General features: G+C 39.0%; 1 protein-coding gene across 1 annotated transcript; it reads right to left on the reverse strand.

Moving 5' to 3' along the window:
- Nucleotides 1-11,043, reverse strand: KLHL24 (kelch-like family member 24). Its single transcript, XM_009880773.1, has 6 exons — nt 10,053-11,043; nt 4,723-4,907; nt 3,416-3,534; nt 2,104-2,292; nt 1,483-1,671; nt 1-297 (listed from the first exon to the last, which is right to left on the reverse strand). The coding sequence occupies exons 1-6, from the start codon at nt 10,970-10,972 to the stop codon at nt 97-99; spliced, it is 1,803 nt and encodes a 600-aa protein (XP_009879075.1). The 5' UTR covers nt 10,973-11,043; the 3' UTR covers nt 1-96.
- Nucleotides 11,044-14,833: the final 3,790 nt, after the last annotated feature.

A 14,833-nucleotide genomic window follows, 5' to 3' on the forward strand; every position in this document is an offset into this window, starting at 1 on the left:
AAAGGGCATTTCCCCACTTCAGGAATCTTTAAAAAGCCTGTCGTACAGCAGACCACTGGATGCGTCCATGCCATCTTCTTTTTTCAAGGAAAAAAATTACAGTTTAAAGCCTTTTTCATTATATCTATGAATCGTCACACAGCCGTGATATGATACTGGCCTGGGCATGGCTGCTACTCCTGTGATAATGCCCGTTGCAGGGTCATAACAAAGAATAGTGTCTGTGGCTTCACCATTTTCTCGTCTTCCACCAAGGATATAGATTTTTCCATTACACACAGACATGCCACAATTCTCCTGTTTCAAATACACAAAGGAATACATGGTTATTTAAAAAACATGACCTCAGTTCCTGCATGTCTACCCCAGTGCAGAAGGACAGCATTGGGACTACCGTTTGTAACCAGACCAGTTTAAACTACTCCCTCCTGAAAGGACCAAAGCGGAAAGCGCAATAGTTGGGGAAAGCAGCATCACAATCCTACAGAGAAGAGTATTTCAAATCTAAGCCTTCACTGCATGTAGCTCAGACAAGGAATACAGCTGAACACTGTACTTACCATTTAAACATCTGAGACAAGGAAAGGAGGAGAGAACAAAGGTTTTCAGAAGAGGGATCACAGTACGCACTATTAATGCAAAACATGGGAACAAGGAGAAGCACCTTAGAGGAGTAACAGGTAATTAAGAGGGATGTAAATAGTGGAGAGGAAAAAAGTAATGACTAAGAAAAAAGTGCGTAAGAAAAAGTCAGCACTATGTCTTACTTGAAACAAAGAGAGATAGGATTTTATTTCTTCCTTAAAAGCAGGCATGGAAAAAATATTGAATCAAATAGAGAACACAGATCAAAATAGAGGAAAGGCCAGGAAAAAGAAAAAAAAATTCTGTTAAGGTAGATACCGTAGAGTATGTGATTGATGTTTTAAAAACATAGGGAAAATTAACTGATACATACACACTTTACTACCAAGGGGACACATTTTTAAATTCTGCTCAGTGTTCCGTTATGTTGAAGTGATACAGCTCTCTGCTGAAGTCAGACACTTTCTGTCCTATACAGTGGGTTTTTTTCACACTGTAAAACCAGCCTTCAATATTTTTTGTTACATTGAAAGGCTTTAATCAATTATAAGGAAGTTACTGTCTTCAGTCTAAATTAAGACATGTAGCAGAACTTGACAGAGATCAATTTCTCAACAATTAAAACATCATGCGTTATACTGTCACACTGTTCTCCACAGTAACTGCTCTCAAACAAAAGAACTGGACTGGCTAACAGTGACACCCAGCTGAAAAGCTACTGGTTTAGAAACTTCCTCTCCTGTCAGGTTTAGAATTATATAGATGAAGAAGTAAAGCAAGAATGGAATCAGAGATGCAATTTTCACAGGGTTAAACAAGTGTATAGTCATTTCATGCGAAGATATTAACGTAAAAAAATACCTTTCAGATGTCTACAGGCCATTTAGTGTTAATTACCTGTCTGCTGAATGTATTCTGTACGTGCATCCAGTAGTCCTCAACTGGATCATAGCAGTATATTGCTTTGGTAAGTCCACCAGCAACGTAGATCAGATTGTTTAAAGACACAGCCGTAATACATCTTTTTGCGATAGGGATAGTTGCACGGAGCAACCAAGAATTAGTATCAGGATCATAAGACTGAACCTGAAAACAAATACATGCATTTCACATTAAAAGCCTAATTGAAATAATAACCTGGCACACCCACACAGGTTATACAAGGAGAGCTAAAGAAGCAACACCTGGTAGGCAATATCTCACCAAGAAAATGAAGTCAATATAAATATAGGTCCATATAGCAATAATGTCTATACATGCACTATATTCAACATTGTTTTCCTAACACTCAGGTTCGAGAATTCACAGAACTTGTGAAGCCAATGACAGTATCCATGAGAAAGACCACAGTAACAGTATGTTATTGATTTAATGTTTTCTGCTCTGTATTTTTTGTATGATAGTAATTCCATACTCCGTTCAGCAAACCAGTTAAAACAGATCTCTATATGATGTGCTTTTAAACCAGTAATATTGTTTACTGTGGATAGAAGATGCGATCAAATACAATTAACAGACCTTGTCAGAACACGTGTTGTCATCAGGGCCACCACCGATCACGAACAGTTTGCCAACACAGCTGGTGACTGCTGGAGAGCTCACAGCTTCTTTAAGGGGAGCCACCTCTGTCCATCGATTGGAAAACGAATCATAACATTCTACACTGCTGAGACGGTTTTGCCCATCGTATCCTCCAACAACGTATACCTAAGCAAAGTGGTGAGAACTATCATCATTTAATTTTTAGAGTAGTTGTTAAATATGAAGTTAATTTAATTTGAAGCTGCAAGAATCCTAATTTGCTAGGTTTGTGAAGGGATACTTTCCTGACATTTTTAATTTAGACATAGGAAGAGAAGAATATGGTCTAAAAATAATATATAAAGTCTCTGGAGAGTTCCACTCAGTCACAAGTGGAATGACACTGCAAACACAGGTCCAAAGCACAGTATTAATACTGAGATAGAGACTTCCTATTTGAAGGGTGTTTGTTAACAAAGGCACTTCTCTGCATTTCTTTTTTTACAGATTACATTCAGCAACAGCAAAAATCCATCTGAATTTACATTTGCTTTTTTGTGTTTTACTTTTTTCCTACTTGCTTACAAAAATATTTCTTCCTCTCAGTTTGTAAACGTTTCTTCACAGTCCTGTCACTTCTCTCATATTTAAGAAGCAGAGCTCACTATTATTTGTGTCTACCTTCTTCCCTCTGTCTGCTCCAGCTGTAAGTTTCATCTCCATGAAGTTACTCACTCCAAGGCCCACCACATACACATCTTCCCTAACTCTCATTAACAAAATCCTCACGGGCAGTTGATTCAATTACTGGTTTTATGTTAAGGCATATATGCCTTCAAAATACAGCAAAACTTCCCATTTCCCCACAGTATATATTTGGTTAATTTCGATATAAAACATTAAATAAAAGAGCAAAGAGCTGACATTCAAAACCGGTCCAGTTTCTGTTAATAACCACATAAATGGTTAAACTTTTGACAGCACCTCTGAAGCACAGACAAATCCAGATGCTTCTTTGCCTCCCAAAAAATTACTTCTTGGGGATTAGACAGTTCAATGACAAAAAACCCACAAAAAAATAAATAACCAAGGGGTAACATGATTTCCATGTCCACAGATAGTGTCTGAGTGGTAAAAAGCCTAATTGGTTAAAATATTACTTTATTTGAAAATATGTATTTTTATAATTCATAGGAAATACAAAGTAATACTAAGCATGTACCTGTGTTTTCTCCACTGTTTTCTTATATACCACAAACATCCCCACTATAAAAAAAAAAATATATATATATAAATATACTTCTCTTACTTTACCAAGAAGAACAGCCATTTTATGACGCCATCTGCCTTTATTTAAGGAGGCAACTCTGATCCAAATGTTAAGTTGAGAGTTATAAATCCAAACATCCCGGCTATTGATTCTTCCACCTTTAAAAACAAAAATATGCCAATTTGAATAAATTCATTATTGAATTACAAATGTTAACTATTAACATGCCCCTCTACAGTGGGCAATGAAAACTTTGTATCCTTTTTAGGTGAAATAAAGATCTATCTATGTTTGTATGTTAGACTGAAAAAGTCAATTTCAGTGAATTTCAAACATAAAAATCTGCAGTAAGTTATTTTACTTGTGTGCCTTTCCCAGTAACACACTGAGATCACAGTAGATTATTTATTGAGATTGGAATGCATTTTAATGGCTTTTGCCCATGCTCTTCAGATTTCTTTAGTGTCCCTAAATTGACGAGACACTCCAAATCTTAACCGTTTGTGTGCCTCATGGCACAACCCTAACACTAGCTGTTCCCCTGTTTGCTTCAAGCGTACATTTCCTTCATTTTACATTTTGTTCAAATGACACAGGTACTACAAATCTGAGGGGACAGTTTCTTTGGTTAAACTAACACACGAGGCTTGGTGTCTAAACCATCAGCTGTACCATGCAATTTACCCTTGCTAAAAAACTGAATGAGGTATTTAAAAACCTATAGCTATTGCTCATTTCACTGTAAAAGGCTGGTATAAACAGATCCCCAACTCAGGTGCTAAAAGGAATTTGTTTCCTTTTTACATTCCCACAACGAGAAGAAGCTTTAACTGTTTTTCTTCTGGAGTCTACGCAGCCATATGCTAGAAGCGAGTCACTAGCAACGTACCAGTGCTGTGGTGCTCCTAGGCAACTGGTGTTTTTAACCATCACACAGCACGTTTTGTAGCAGAGAAAATGCTGCTTGGAAGAGACTCCTTGGCTTTTTTTTTTTTGCTTGTAATTTTTCCAACTGTTGCTGCAAACAGGCCATTGCTATATTTTAAAGCAGCGTGCTTAACGAACGTAAGCTACTCTCTTTAGATACAATTGATATCCTGGAATCAGCTGTAAAAACCTGCCAATTAATCCCAAATAAAAATCCCAGAAAACACTTTTGTCTACAAGAAGATTGGTTTGGGGCTGGTGTTGACTGTTTTCATCAGAAAGTGACTTTCAGTTGAGCTTCTGGAAGTGCAGCTACTTCTAAAAACAAACAAACAAACACACCCAAAACCCAAAATACCCAATATCAAACCATCAACAAAGAAAAGAAAGAAGTCTTAAATTTTTTTAGGATTATTCACCTGAAACAAGAATATCATTCCGTAGAGCACACACTGCATATTCAGACTTGGTAAACTCTGGAAGTTTAGCCAGTGACTTCCACTCTCCTGTTACAGGATCGTAGCACTCAGTATATGGCAAATTAAACCCTCCAACTCGTTCACAGCCTCCAACAACAACTATCACCTCAGAATAACCAGTTGATCTAAAAAAGTGAACACAGAAAACTAAGATGTAGAAGATATTTATTAGTACATGTAGGTCAAACAACATTGTTTTCAGAACTGTGTGAAGACTGGAACATTTACTATTTAGCATTAACTTCTACAGCAAAGAAAAAAGAAACAAAGAAGAAAGTCATTTAGCACAGTTAGAGGTTTTCACTGTTTCCAGCTGTCTCGCTACATAGCAGGTGTCCACACCAACAGGCATTCTGTGTAAGTGGTGGAGTTGCACTGCACAACATTCTATGTAAAAAATCAGATAATTAAAAAATACAGAAAGCCCTTACTCTAATAATATTTTTCTTTTGACTACGTACGCAGTGATCAGAAAGTGTTCAAGCACAGCCTGAGTCAATGAGATGAGCAATCCATTTCACACGAAAACCACTACCCCTCCTGAATTTTTACACAATTCATAGTGCTTTACATTGCTTAACTATTCAAAAAGTTTAAAATGTTTTAGGTTATTTCCTGAAAAAAAGAGCTGAAGGCATATAGTCACCAAAATAAGGGAAAAGAAAGAGACTTTAGAGCCAATGCACAATTAAAGAAGTGAAAAAACAGTATAGTGATAGAAGGAAACATTAAGGAACACTGAAATAAAAATTCAAGCCTAAACCAAAAACTAAAACTCATTGTGAAAAAATTAAGCATTAGACAGTCTGCAATGTACATAAATAAGCCTTTACATTCTATTCCACACTCTCATTCTTCTACGTAAGCTGATGCTTCTGCATTATACATATTCTACATTCACAGCAATAACAAAAATTGTTGTTAATCCACATTCGAATGTACAGAATCAACCAAACATCCTCAATGTGAAAATTAAAGTATGACCAACTTTCATTCCTCCTCTCAAATTTACCATTTCTTGTAAGCATTTGTCAAAATCCTTTCTTTTCGGAACATTCTCAGATTAAAGGATTTTGCACTGATATAGTTATTTCAAGGACTGCTGTCTATTATTAAGTAAAACAATGCAAGATTGATTTCGGTTTTGGTAAGTATTTTTGTTGTGTTTTAACTTTGATCCTAATATGAATTGGCATCTTGTTCATACTATTGCTGAGTACTGCAGTCCCCTTTCAGAAAAAAAAAAGTATGATTTATGACTGCATTTGAGATAAAAGTTGCATGATCTGTCCCCAAATTTCCTAACACGTGAACTTATGCACATATTAACTTATATATCCTGATGACGTTTTCCCTGTTTTGAAACATCAGGAATAAAACTAGTTAGCCCTTCTATCTCCTTGTCACCACACACCATAATTTAAATATACCATATATATTTCTGCTCAGAATATTTTTAAATAGGCAAAGGTAACGCTAAGTGATAATGTACTATAAGATTCTATAATGAAGGTATGTATCTGAGGAAGCATACTTACGCACCCGAACTAGTCAGATGAAACACTCTCTTCAGCTCCTCAGCTTTGAAGCCATGCTCATTCCTGGTTTCTATGTATTTACTGTTACTGTTTTTTGCTTTTTTGAGGAACAACTCTGAAAAGAATCTCTCAAAGGATAAGAGAGGGAAAGGTCCTGTGCCAGCAAATCATTACCCAGAAAGAGAATTTCCTTAAAAGCAAGATACTCATCTCAATTTGCCTTAGAAGCCAGCCCCAATTCATCAGCTAACTGTATGCACGGAAGAGGTTTGTCTGCTGATTACTTTCTAGATTAGAATCAAGGGCTCCACTTACTGAAAAGCTTACTGTACCAGATTATCAATATTTATTTTAAAACTAAACGAACCAAAAGTCTTTAATTGGAGAGAGCTCTTTATGAATTGCTATGATGGCATGTTGCTCTTTAAAGGAAATATTAATTTAGTATAGTATTTCAAATCCACAGAAAACCAAAGCTTTTCCCAACATTTTAGTACCTTATAACCATATCTTTTCTTCAGTTAAGAAACATTTTCTCTATTACATTTTCTTGAAGGAGTCTTGTGCTGTACAGGTTTTAAGGTTAGTTCCAAAAGACTTTTTTGCAAATGATGGAGGGCATATCAGTTTAAAAAAAATAATTAAAAATGTGGGAGTACACAAACAGAACATACAGGCAAAGGCTAATTCCAGAAGAGAACTAAGGACAGATTTCAATGGAGATTAGAAAAAGCTGTGATCTCAATCAGCGGTACAGAAAGTCGTCTTTGTAGCCCTCAGAAGAAAGGGTGTGAGCAAAATAACAGACGTGAGCTAAAAAAGGCACCAGAGATTCCAGGGGACAGACTCTCATCAGGAGAAGGCACACAAAATAGAAAAGGGGGGGTGGAAGACAACTGACAGAGTATCATATAATCCCGTGTGTTCCCAAGAGCAGGTTTCCAAGGGGTCCCAAGTTACGTGCAGACCTCCAGACGAGGTGAGAACACCAGCCAGCACAGCGTCAGTTGGAAGGATTTTCAGTAGCTCAGACAGATTACATTGAAAAATATTTTATGTTTGGGAAACAAATTACCATGATTCTGGTAAATCCCTATTTTTTTTTTTCCTGTTGATTTACTTTTGGGTAGCAAATGGGATAAAAGACAGAAATGTAAAGTGAAATAAAACCTCACCACCTTGGGGTAAAAATAAGGGACTGCACTAAAGCTTTCTAAAAGCAAGCAAGAAGGATGTGTTAAAATCTTTCTAACTAAGGAGGACACTTGTATATTGTTATCAGACAGCTCAATAGGAACTGTGTGATTGAAGAATTCACAGGTATATGAAAAATCTGAAGAAAATTCAAAGCACACAGTAGGAAGAACCTGTTTCGGTTTGTGTATAGAAATGTATTCTTGCTCACTGCTTGATCTCAGCTTGGAGATTTGCTGTGCAACACAACCAGCAGGGGACAAGAGAGACTTCAAAGGAGCACGAGAGACAACCTCAAGATGTCACCATGTCGTTGCAAATACAGAACTGAAAAGCTGTTTCAAAAAGACCTTCTGCATGTGTCAACGATTCCTAGTGGCATACAACACAAAGAACAAATAGGCAACTGTTATGCCACATTTTAAACTTTTGTTTACTTTAGGTAACTCTTCACAGACTTCAAAAAGACAAAAAAAAAAAATTCAACAGCGAAATTGCAATCCATGCTGTTCTTTTAAAAAAACGGGTAGGCGTGTACATACCCATACAAGGAATCACAATTAATTTCCAGAAGTTTCAGTGAAAACACTGGTGTGGGAATTTCTGATCCTGCGGCCTGTCTCCTTTTAGAAACAGTTCATATAAAAAAGAAATTTAAAGAAGGCAAGAAAGAAGGAAAAGAGCTCTCCAGTGTCCTCTCCTCTCCAAACCCCCAAGAAAGGCCCAGAAAAGGTGTGATGAAAAGATGGGGGAAGGGGGACCTGGTAACAGTTTTAAAACACAATCCCTTTTTGCTATAGGCAACAGAAACAAACAGGCAACAGAAACAAATGACAAAGAACTATTCCATGAATGTAATATGGAAAAGGGGAAAAAATTCCTGCTGGGAGCCCAGCCAGTTTTTCTCTTTGTAAATTGCTTCTCTTGTTCCTGCCTACTGGAATTCACAGTTCAGTTTAATAAGCTCAACAGTGAAACCAACAAAACCCACAAAATCCCAAACCAACACCCCTCCCCCAGCTTCAGAAATCACCTGTATTAGGCAAGGTACTTTGTTTACAAACTGGAATGCTACACTGAGGCTGTTACAGATTCTAAAGTACCTACCCTTGGTGCACCTTGACAAAACTCTTAGGTCTGAGTGTATTTGCTTTCTTTATCAAATCGAGTAACAAACGTACACCACCAGGGCAAATACCACAAGATACAGCCCCCCTCCAACTGCTCATGAAACAAGGAGGTCTTTGGTGTGAGTTCCCATGGTCCCTCCCTGAGGCTCGGACTCAGGGTACGAAATGCTGCAGAAACTATCATTGCACCAGTTTCCAAACTGCCAAACTGCCATGATCAAAGTTTCCAAAGACCCTCCATGGCAGTGTACAGCTTAGAAAACCTGGCAGCAGGGCTGCAACGAGTTTAAGAAGAATTTCTTCTCTCACGGCAGGATTGAAGACTGGAAAGCCACTAATGGGGCAAATACTTGCCAAGTATTTTTTTCCCCCACTATAAACAAGCCTTTAACATGTGCCAAAAAAAACCAACCCAAAAACCAACAAAGGTTCCCAGCACAGTCACTGTACAGCAACCACATATGAGTACGAGTAAACAAAGAAGAGAAACTCCTAACACAATCTGTTTGTCCAGACCGGATCATTGCATCACCTCAATATAAGACGTGTTTTTATAACTACAGCTTAAATCAACTGGAGTTAACAATAACGTATCATGTCAACTATCATGTGGAGGGTAAGGCTTTTACTGGGAAAATATTTTCCAGGGAAAAAAATCATAACCACCATTGCTCATAAATGCCACTAAATGGACTCTTCCTCATTTCTTCTTGCAGCTTCAGTCAGCTATTTGTGTAACACATTATTAAGTAGCAGCAATTCTGAATTATTAAAATGTCATAGAATAAGCATGAAATACTTCAGGAACTGTTTCATAATTCTTTAAAAATGCAAGATTTAGTTTCTTTAAAGTTAAGAACCTGTTGTTCTACTGTCTATTATAAACCTGTGTACTACTCCATCTGTAAAGTATTTGTGATGTAGCAAGCAAATGCTCTGAATATATATCCCCATCCACATCCTTTATAGTGTGCTGTACACTTACATGACTGTTATAAAAAGAAGGAAAGTTGGGAACTGGAATGGTTTACCTGCCATAGCACAGTAAGTTCCTTTCAAGACACTGCTATTGTATGAAATAACTTAAGATCTCACCTAGCAAACATTAACCTTTAGAAAATATTTTACTTGCAAGGTAATATAACTTCACTTACCTGAACAGTCATTTATTTTATAGCAATAACATGATCTATGCAAAAAGACTCGCTTATGTGCGTTTTCAAGACGTGCACGAGCTTCATGTGTTGCAGGGAAATATAGAAGTGTAGCCACTGCAGTGGCTCCGGAATGCAAAATAGAATCAGCAGCAAGAGATTTTTTTTCTGGCCACGTGTACATCAAACACCTGTACATCAAACTACATCCTCCTACAGAAATAGGGAATGGGAGGCGGGGGAAGTTTTCTCACCTGCGTGGCCGAGTTCTGGGAGACATCATCTCATTCCCAAGGATATGGTATCGCCTGGCTTCATGCAGCAGCTGATAGCACTCTGGGGAATTCTGAATCAGCTGGTCCACTTCCACAGTCTGAACAAAGTAGTTCGGGTGCAACAACGGGAGCCTGACGTGCGTCAGAAGTTCGTGTAACACTGGTCTTCGCAACTCAACTGCCCGGTACACCCAGCGCATGACAGCTTCAAACACCATCTCCTCCTTACTGATGACCAGTTCATCACTGCAAATGTAATCAATAAGCTCATCCTTCCCCAGTTCGAGGAATTCTTCATGCTGGGACACATCCTCAAACGTCTGCAGCGCAAAATTCCTGCACTTGGTGAACAGTGTCTTGAGCGAATGTGTATCTGCAAAGCGCTGGATTCCCAGGCAGTTGCAAGGATCCAGCTGTTCTTCCAGGAACTTGGCACAGGCATCACGCAAAACACTAATCTGAAAGAGACTTGATGTTTCAAAGAGATACTGCACGTTCTCTGTAGTGATTTTCACCTTGCCAGTGTACACATACTGTAAAAAGCAATCCATAGCTTCAGCAAAAATGCCATTGATCTCCACTAACATCTCTCTGCTTTCTCTATGATCGTTGCAAAACATAGCTCTGAAGTAGCTGCTGCAGGCTGAGAGAACCGCCCGATGGCAGGGAAACTCCCTGCCTTCCACACAGATAATGACATCTGTGAACAACCGGCTGTCTCGAAATTCATTGAAGATCTGGAGAATGCTTTCAGCGTGGGATGATCCCGACGAGAAGTCGAAAAACTCAGGGCCTGACAACGATTTTGGGTCCATTTCAAAAACCTTCCGCTTGGTTGCAGGGGAATCTCGTATCCCACTATCCTCTCTATTCAGTCTGCGTCCCAATATTAGTACCATTGTTACATCAGTTGGCTATAGAATCATTGAGAAAAGTTCGCAGAGTTTCTCCTTCACAGTGCTACGGTCTGAAAAATTAAAACACTTCAGTATTCAGTCTGGTATATTCTTAACTTCATCATGAGAATTAGACAAGATACTTGTTTGGTCACTCTAAGAATTGGTATGATTTTTGACCTTTACTAGAAGTGCCACAGTATTACAGGGCTAATTACCGTGCACCTTGCGCAGGGCAAGGCAGCATCATCTGCTACACGTTAAATACAAAACATACCCATAGAACAGGTGTCATGGATGGCAAGTTCTGAATGTCCCAGCACCACTGGCATTGCATTTGCGTTCAAGATCAAAAAAAACCCATTGAGATCTCAGCTCCAGCAAATCACTCAACTGACAGAAGCCAAAGATTTCCTGGATAAAGATCCAGAACCTGGGCTTTTCTCATTTACCAGTGTAATCAGCTGGAGCCTCCAAGTGCTACTATAACAGCACTAGTCAAAAACGGGACAAAAAAAGACTGAAATTAAAAAAAAAAAAAAACACACTTGAGAAACCACTCCATTATTTCACTACAAAGTCTATCTTAATGAAGTCTTATAATACTAGTGTTTAATAACATTCAGTTATCTCTATGAATAACCTTGACTAAGTTTTTACCTGCTCATTTGTAGCATCTGAAAATTAGTTCACTAATAATCTAAGATTCAATTAAAAATGCATGTAAACGGCTAGTGCACAAAACAAAATGAAGAAAGAATTACATTTGTTTGTGTAAAACTACTGAAAATAAGAACCAGGGGCAACTTACTGAGGACAGGGAGATCTGCTCTCCAAAAGTACTACTAGCAAATAATTATAAGCAAAACTTTGTGCCCAAGCACTTTCCACTTTCAAATACAGTGTACAGCGTTCCCCCCAACATGCAACCACACACATTATCAGAGCACTGAAGTCGCAAAAATCAAGTAGTCAAATGTTAGCATATGCCAATATTAAAGTTTGCAGGTGAAAAAAAAGCAGCTGATTTTGCAGATGGTGCCTGTTAGAGGCAGCGTGATCAACCAATCTAGCAGCAACAGGGCTTTTTGCCACTCCTGAGCTTTAAAATGAACTGGATGAACGTCCACCAAAACATACTTAGGCAGCAAGAGAGTGGGGAAAACGCCGTCTTGGGTCTGACACAGATATCATTCCAAATGCATGTAGTATTTCTTTGTATGCCTAAAAGGACATGCACTGAAATATTTTAAAGTTTGTGGACATTTTTTTCATGCTTCCAAGAGGTTATGTTCAGTTTCCCTCATTCCCCACCTACAGAGTCAGCAGACGTCAGCTCCTCATAGCGATTTCATTTCCTGGCGTGCCAGCATCTTTAGGGCTGCAATTACCCAATCCAACTCTGGCTACATCATCGCTTAATATAGAACACAATGAACACGCTTTCTTTAAACGGGTTTTTTATGTTGCCATCTGGGGCAAAAACACAACAAAAGCACCTTTAAAAGGCACCATCTCAACAAAAAGCAAGAAAAGAATGTGTGCTGTAGATTACTCATTAAGAAAAGAGGGTTTAAAACTATCATTTTCCATATAAATATTTTACACATATTTACAAGGTAGATTCTTGATATGGCTCATTTACCCTACAAAATACTTAATTTTCATTTGAATTAAAATAGGATCAGTTGTCACTTTGATGCCTGAAAAACAGTGTTGCAATGAGCCTATCTAATAACCTATTGCTTCAGAGAGATTTTAACGAGGCACAAATGGACAGCCTAATCTGTAGCTGATATTCTATCCAACATATTTCACAACCATTTTACCCTGTAATGACGCAGGCCGGATAAAAAACAAAACCAACAACAACCACCACCTCACCAGCTCCATTGCTACCACCCTAGCCCTTACACTGAACTTCATCTGCAATTAATTCCAAACTACTCAGCATGAGAAAGTGGGCAGAAATGAAGCAGCAGCAGCAGATAAGGGAAATGTAACAATGAAAATATAAACCCTGAAGGATTGATTTCAGTGTCAGATTTAAATCAGAAGAATTTCACTAAAGATAATGGAGCTTTTCCAAAGCAATGTTAGCCTGAAATCATAAACAAGACACTGGCATATTGCATGAAAGGGCAAAACACAGCAACTAAGTAAAAAAGCTTCAAGATTACATCTTTCTCATTATGTGAGAAGACTTAAGATGACACTATATCATGCAATCATTAATAAAGGGAAACAGGGGCTTTGGGTTAAGACTGCTCGCTGCAGGAAGCAATGCTTCTTTATGCTTGGAACAACTCAAAATTACTGGTCAGCAAATGATTTTTTTTTTAATGTCCCAATGGTTTAAAGAAATGGGAGACTAAAAACCAACAATCCACAGAGCAAAAACTAATCAAGGGGAGAAATATTGCAAATTTACAAATTAGAGAATGGAAAGGAAAAAGAATTACACTCCATTGCAGAAATTACTGCTTTTGAATATACTATACTTCAATTTCTATCTAGTTAATTACTTGTGTAGGTTTGCTTAAGCAAAGTAATTTTGTAAGACTATCAGTAACACCATCACATGTTCAACTCTATCAGATATACATATGCCTTTCTTGCAGAACTTGCTCTGGCAGTTTTAAAAAGTCACCGCTTCAGCTGCCTGCCCCACGCCTCAGCCCCGAAGCTGGCAAGGCAGAGGGGCACCCGTGCCTGGAGCTGAGCTGCTTGGTGCGCAAAGGAGGGAAACACTTACAAGAGGATATACCTGTCTGCACCTTCCGAGTATATAAAGGTACTTATGCATGCCTGCAGACCCTGCATTATAAGGCACCAGTCATTTACAGAATTTAACACTGAGGTACCTTCAGAAAGCTTAAACGAAGCACAAGAATAACAAATGATTCTTTTTCCACATGCAACTATTGGAAATTACTGTATCAAAAAAATATAAAATGTATTGGATCGCTTGTCTGAGCAAGGGTCAACAAGGACAGACGTATAGCAAGTCAGTCTACCCATTCAAAAAACTGGAAAGGAAAAACAAATCATACTTTCTATCAGCAGGTTTTAAAAATCGTTTACAAATTTACAGACATGGCTCAAACATGGACGTTACCTGCACACGTACATCTCTAAATCAATCTCTGGGTTCACCAGACAATATAGATAAGGAAATAGAGGAATCTGATTCTGTAGCCTTGCCTACACAAGAAATAATCTAATAACCCAGTTCAGAGGCTGGTCTACAAAGGTTTATGAAGGGCTATAAAAAGTTTGCCCTGACACCTCCTGATGTAAATCCTCCTAGGCAAATTACTTTCACGTTGCAGTAGATGAAGGAAGAGTTTAGTGCAACGTCTCACAGATTTTACCCCTCTCCCTTCATCCGCACTTCTGGCAACAGCTAGCAGCTTTCTGGTAGAGCTGTTTTTCTGTCACTGCTGCATCACAGAACTCCTTTGGTCGGTTAGCAGAACTGACAGAAAGCAGCAGAGGAACCACGCGGCCAGGGTCGGGGCGAGGCCCGTCGGTAACACCTAGTCATCAGGTGTTCCTGAGCTCGACCAGCAAAGCTCCCCCTCGGGGTGTAGTTTTGGAAGTACCTGAAGCTGAGCCGGGCTTCTGCTGCTGCCAGCGGAGGTGGCTTCCACCCTGCGCCCCTGCCCACCGCTGCGTCACGTCAGCACCAGCACTTGCGTGGCGTGGCCGGACCGGTGACTGTCTGTGAAGGGAGAAAAGGAGGTGCTGGGAACGGGCAGCTGCCCCAGGAGCAGCCCTGCAGCCGCCCGGCTTGCTCACCCCACAGGGACACCGCCAGCACAGCACTGCCTGGCAGCCCGCACGCACCAAGTCACGTCTACC

Source organism: Charadrius vociferus, unplaced genomic scaffold (assembly GCF_000708025.1).
Source record: "Charadrius vociferus isolate BGI_N301 unplaced genomic scaffold, ASM70802v2 scaffold643, whole genome shotgun sequence".
Taxonomy (NCBI): domain Eukaryota; kingdom Metazoa; phylum Chordata; class Aves; order Charadriiformes; family Charadriidae; genus Charadrius; species Charadrius vociferus.